General features: G+C 44.9%; 1 protein-coding gene across 1 annotated transcript; it reads right to left on the minus strand.

The window, feature by feature from the left end:
- Positions 1-243: 243 nt before the first annotated feature.
- On the minus strand, positions 244-5,575 carry LOC113962143 (the record flags this gene model as incomplete). The annotated part of the gene is made up of 4 exons (XM_027672946.1): positions 5,402-5,575; positions 3,799-3,956; positions 2,511-2,557; positions 244-525 (listed from the first exon to the last, which is right to left on the minus strand). Coding segments are annotated over exons 1-4 (652 nt in total), but the record flags the coding sequence as incomplete, so codon positions are not given.
- Between the last annotated feature and the right edge of the window lie 6 nt (positions 5,576-5,581).

The raw sequence follows: 5,581 nt of genomic DNA on the forward strand, positions 1-5,581 counted from the left end.
GATTTCTTGGAAACTTCAAAACAATTGCACGGGGAAACATGCTCATGTTGGCAGCCACCCCAAGCAGGCCAGTGGACAACTCTGACCCACTTCCACAGAGCTACCAGAGGAACAACCTGGCAGGACAGGTTACTGCAGGGGGGCACGTGCAGGGGAGAACTGTTCACTGGGAATGTGCACAGGCTCTCTAGGATGGGAAAAGACCCTTCCTCCCACCACACAGAGGGACAGTTCCCGCCTTACCTCTTTGTGAGGCTACCAGATGCTCAGTCTTCCCCTTGTCCTGGCCAGGAGAGGTTGTGGGGGCAGCGCTGCTCATCTCCCTCTCTCGGGGCTCCTGGGTCAGGGCCCCGTGAGCGAGGTGGGAGCGGTGACCTCCATTGCCAGTGCCGAGGTTCCACACACCAGCCTTACAGCCAAACGGGGGAATGATGCTACTTGGGTGTGGAGGTTTCTCAGGTCCTTCCCCACACCATGAATCTGTTGTTGTCTTCATCTGCTTTTTTGGTATGGACTGAGAAGAAGCTGTAGACCAGGTAAAAGGGAGGAAGTGAGTTAGTTGACCTCACTCCTTTACAACGAACACACCTAATGGGTAAGGCATTTAAGGGTTTTTTCTTATCATTCATTTCAGAAGATCAGTTTTTATTTTTCATGAAACTAGCATCAGTTTAATTCCCCTTAACAGTACTGAACTAGCAAGCCAGGAGAGAGATTCTACTAATTTGCTTATGTGTTGCTATTTGCCCATCCACGATTACAGGATCTCTTTCCTTCCAAACAGTAGGCAATCCACAATGGTCTCTAGAATTTGACACTGTCTAGGAGGTAGATGCTTTCCAAAGCTAGTATTTAAGTCCTTTGTTTCTGTAATTCCCATTGAATTTTGGGCTGGGTTTTGTTGGGGCTTTTTATTTCTCTTCACAACAAAAGAAGACTAGGACACAAACCATATCACCAGGTATTATAATTAAAGGAAGCTTTGCACTCTGCACTAGATGTCCCCAGTATTCAATGGGCCTATATCTGTAGGGTGCAAATTGGCCACCCAAACACTGTACTTCTGTTCTGCTTCATTGTTACAGGGATTTATTCCCTGCTTCCTTTACTGGAAAGTCTCACAAATCCATGATAAACATGATCTGCCTCAAAGAATTTGTGATCTTGGCTGTTCCTGAAAATTCAAAATTTCTTAATAGAAATAGCACAGGGCAGCTCCTTCTGAAATACTCTCCAACAGAGCTGTTAAAACTCAGAGAACTAATCATTCTTTACATGGCTTCACAGATGATAAAATCATGTGGCAGCCAAACCATAAAAGAGGAATAACTTTCTTAAATCAGGATTTTTTCCCCCTGTGGAATGGTCAGGTCAGTAATAAAAGAGAGACAGATAAGGTTTAACGATATAGCTCATTTCTAGTCCAGAATGTATCCTGCAAAAATGTCACCTTACTTACTCAGCAACACTTCTCCCTAGTTGCATTCAGTATTCTAGCTGCATATCAGCAGTAAAGGAATCATTCTGAAGGGACATGCCCATTACTGGCAGAACTAACACTGAGCCGAGGGACCAGTGGATCTTATCCCTTTTTCTGCATCAGCAAAATTATTTGTTCAATTCTCCTCTCTCCTATCACTATAAACCAACAGGAGGCAAAGGGACAGCAATGGTGTCATTGAGGTTTTCAACTATTGAGGTTTTCAAGTATTGGCTGACACAGATGCACCAGACACTGCATTTTGTCTTGTAGAATTCTTATTGCTAGTGATAAGGCAAGGCAGGGAGGGGAGGGCAAGCCATAAGGCATCTCCTAGCCCAGCCTCAGTTTGCAATGCTGCCATAGGCAGGTAATGCAGGGAAAGAGATCTGTAATCATGAACCTGGCATATGTGGTTTGAGGTAAATGAGTTGCACAAAGGAAACCTCAGCATTTAATTTAGGCTTGTGCTTTAAGAGGATGAGAAGCTCAGATCCTGCATAGGCCGGATCCTTTTTTAAGTCTCTTTCTCTGTAAATGGAAAATTTACAAGGTCTTTCTATCACAGGAGATTTCACTATTTCTCCCAGTGCAAAAACAGGCAATGTTGATGAATCTACTTCAGCTCTCAAAGGATTCGGCTCAGAATCTGCCCCAAGGGAAGGTTTTCTCCTTCAAGTGTATGAGGGAGGAGTGGGAACATTTCTCATTTCATGCTAAATGCCTTTTTCTCTAATAATTGTGACATTAGAAACTGTGCAGGGAGATAAAAGGTATGCACACAATGTAGAGGAATGTTCTCTTTTTCTGATGTGCATTTCCAGGGCCCCAAGGTACCCCTCCAGCTCCTGCTATTCTACACTTCAGTCTGGAATAATTTTCACTGCACCATCAAAGCATATTTCCCAGTGACTGGGTTCTGGGGGAGTCGTCTGAGCCCATCAAGGAACTGAAAAAAGTTACAGGATAGTTTTCAAGCAAACTTTCAGATTCCTATGGTCATTTTAGGACAGACATGCCCTGTACCTACCTAGATATTTAGAGTTCTTCTCTTCGTTTCTGCTGATTGATCTTAGCCTTGAGAAAATTGAGGATAAAGGAACATATGAGGAGATAGAATGAGAAGGTGGGGGATGGGTGTAACATTAAAGGACACAAACTTTCTCAGCATGGTCATTCTGGTGAAGGAGGAAATGCAACACATAAAATCAACAATACGCAAAGCTGATTAATTGTCGTTGACCTTTCAGTTGCTGGAGTCAGACAGAGCTCATCAAGCTCCAGCTGAAACACTGGAGCCATTCTTCAGTTTGTGTCATAACTATCCAATTCTGCTGTCTCTCCTTTTGGAGTTAAGTGGCTCTTACTGGTATATACAGCCTCTCTGAACCAGCAAGAGATGTTAAGGCAGTCATAAGTCTGTATTGAGGGCAGCTACTTTTGCACTGCTGCAGAAGCTTAACTTTGCCTGGTCATGGCTTAAACTGATGACAGCATCTTGCTACACACTGTAATACCAGTGCTGTCTCCTGAGGATAATATTACACCTCCTTGCTCTTTCAAGAAGAAAAAGGGTTTTTCCAACTCAGTTGGTAGGTAAGTATATTCAGATTGCACTTTAAAAGCCATACTGAAGCTTTTAAATTGGACTGATATTTCCGTGACTCGTTATTTATTGTTATAACTAGGATAAGGTTGACAGCTAGATTTCCTCATGCATATCCAAGAAAATATCTTTCCATCAGTTACAGTCCTATAACTGTTCTCTAACACCTTGCCCTCTTTGATCTTAAAACCTTATGTAAATATTAAACATCTATAGGATTATACATCCATAAACCAAAATTTATCTGGCTCTCATTTCACAGTGGAGGCCCAGACATGGAGAAGTTATGACTGACATTTACAGAAGCAGCATCTGAATTTGCAGACAGCTCTACAATAGCCAGTATTTGCCCTAAAACATTCTTGCAGAAACTGGCAGTCAAAGATCACAAAACCAAGTGCTGCATTCAGATTCATGCAATACAGTTCCCAAATAACACTACAAAAATTATAGAGGGAATCGATAGCTGAGTCTAACAGAGGACCTGTTTTAACGTCCTCTTAAGTCCTGCCTCCTCTTCCCCACCATCACCTCTGCTCTTAGAGTGTATGGTGTTGGTTTTGACATTGTGCTGGATCATTATAGACAGGCAAAATGGTGAATACACAAAGGTTTGCATAAATACATTGGAGAGCTGACTGTGGAAAATAACCTCACGAGACGAAAAGTGCAAGGTGAACAACACATTGGAGCAGCAGACACCTTGGCTTACCTCGTGTCCTGGGCCTCTTGGTGCTGAGAGCTTGGGAGAGACACTGCAGCACTGCCAAGAGGTGGACTTACTGACTTAGGTATAGGGGGGATCAAAGACGGTCCCAATGGCCCTTTCTTCATATCCCCACCACTGCAATGCACAGGCAGCAGGGAATCCTGGAAACAGCAGAACACAGTGCTCAGCTCAAGCACCCAGCCCTTCCCCTTTGATGCCACAAGAAGTTTAGCCATGCTTTTAGCTAGGACTTGGCAGGAAAAGGAAAGTCAAACTGATAGAGCAGCTTGGCCCAGGATGGGCAATGGAAAGGGAAGTGGTGAGGGAGAGATCCTGTCTCAAATTTGCCAGCTCTCTTCCCTCACTCACTTCTCTGGCAGTGTGGCTGCATTACCATCTGGCATCCACATGCTTGGCATAAAGATGTTCTGAGGTGCCACTGCCTCTCTTGGCCTTTTGGATGGTATGGGAATGGATTTAGGTCACTATCCTCTCACTGTCCCTAAAGCACCTACCAGCTATTGCTGATCTCCTGCCAAGTCCCCATAAAATCATTCTGCACCATGTCAAAAACTGCTTTTCTCAAGCCTGTAATGTTTGCTGCTTCTGCCCTTCCCCTACAGCCCCCCACCAGCCTTTCATCCCAGATGCTAATGTGCTCTCTGCATGCTCAGTGCTCTCCAGGTCCCACACAATTCATCTTCGCAGGCTCACTGTCATTTATTAAGTTCAGCAGAGCTCCCTGCCCTGCTGCTCTGTGTAAGGTCTCTTCCTGCTCTAGTTGCTTCAGGCCCCCCACATCATGGCTAGCAAGGAGGGTGGAGGGAGCAGGGGCAGATGCACACCCTTCCTTAGTATCCCATCATTTTTGGCAGAGCTAAAAAGCCAAATTGGGACCTGGTCAAACTTCAGTGAAATGATCAGCTAATGTCAGGGATACATTTGGCCCTTTATCAGCAAGGCTGAAATCAAGTACACAAGGCTTTTTATTGGTTATTCTGTTTAAAAAAAGTTGCTGTTCATCTGCTTTCTCCTGCACACCACAGCAAATCCAAAATAACTGAAGCTCCTGTCCCTCTTGCAAAGGGATCCCCAGTCGTGTGGATGGAGTTTGGACTGCACTCCCCATGGCCACCTGCCATCACTTACCTCTGGACAGACCCATGGCAGAGGACAAAGCTGCACAGAAGCTGATGAAGCCTAGAAATATTATTAGAGACAACTGTGCAGAAGGGCATGGCCGTACAACTCAAAAGCTGAGGGAACCTAGAATTGAGTTTGCAGGACTGCCTGCTCCAGCAAATATTTTTTTCCATCAAAACCAGACAGAGCTGATATAAAACACCACTAAGACACTGGAGTGTCTGGAACTGTAACCACAACATATTGGTATTGATAGCAATATCTATTGATACACATCAATGCAGGGGACGAAGTCTGCAGCACACACACTGCAAAGACAGCCTGAAGCCCGATGTCCCTCTGAGCTCTTCCGTGGCTCAGCTGCTTCCATTCACGTACACCACGGGGAAAGAAGACCTCAGAATTCTGTCTACATGGCATAAACTGAAAATTGACCACACAGGATTTGGCTTGTTTTCCTTACCTGGCATTCTCTTTCCTCTGTTATCAGCTCCTTGTTATTACCCTCATTGTCATCACAGCCTGGGCCATTTTCCCCACGCTCCTGCTCTCTGTTGCACATCTTGCTGGGCTCCAAGGAAGGAGGGCTGTTCTGGATGGGAGGCAAGGGCTTGGAGGGTAAGAGCATCTGGGAAGTTGACAG

This window comes from Neopelma chrysocephalum, unplaced genomic scaffold, assembly GCF_003984885.1.
Source record: "Neopelma chrysocephalum unplaced genomic scaffold, ASM398488v2 Primary Assembly neopelma1_111273, whole genome shotgun sequence".
NCBI lineage: Eukaryota > Metazoa > Chordata > Aves > Passeriformes > Pipridae > Neopelma > Neopelma chrysocephalum.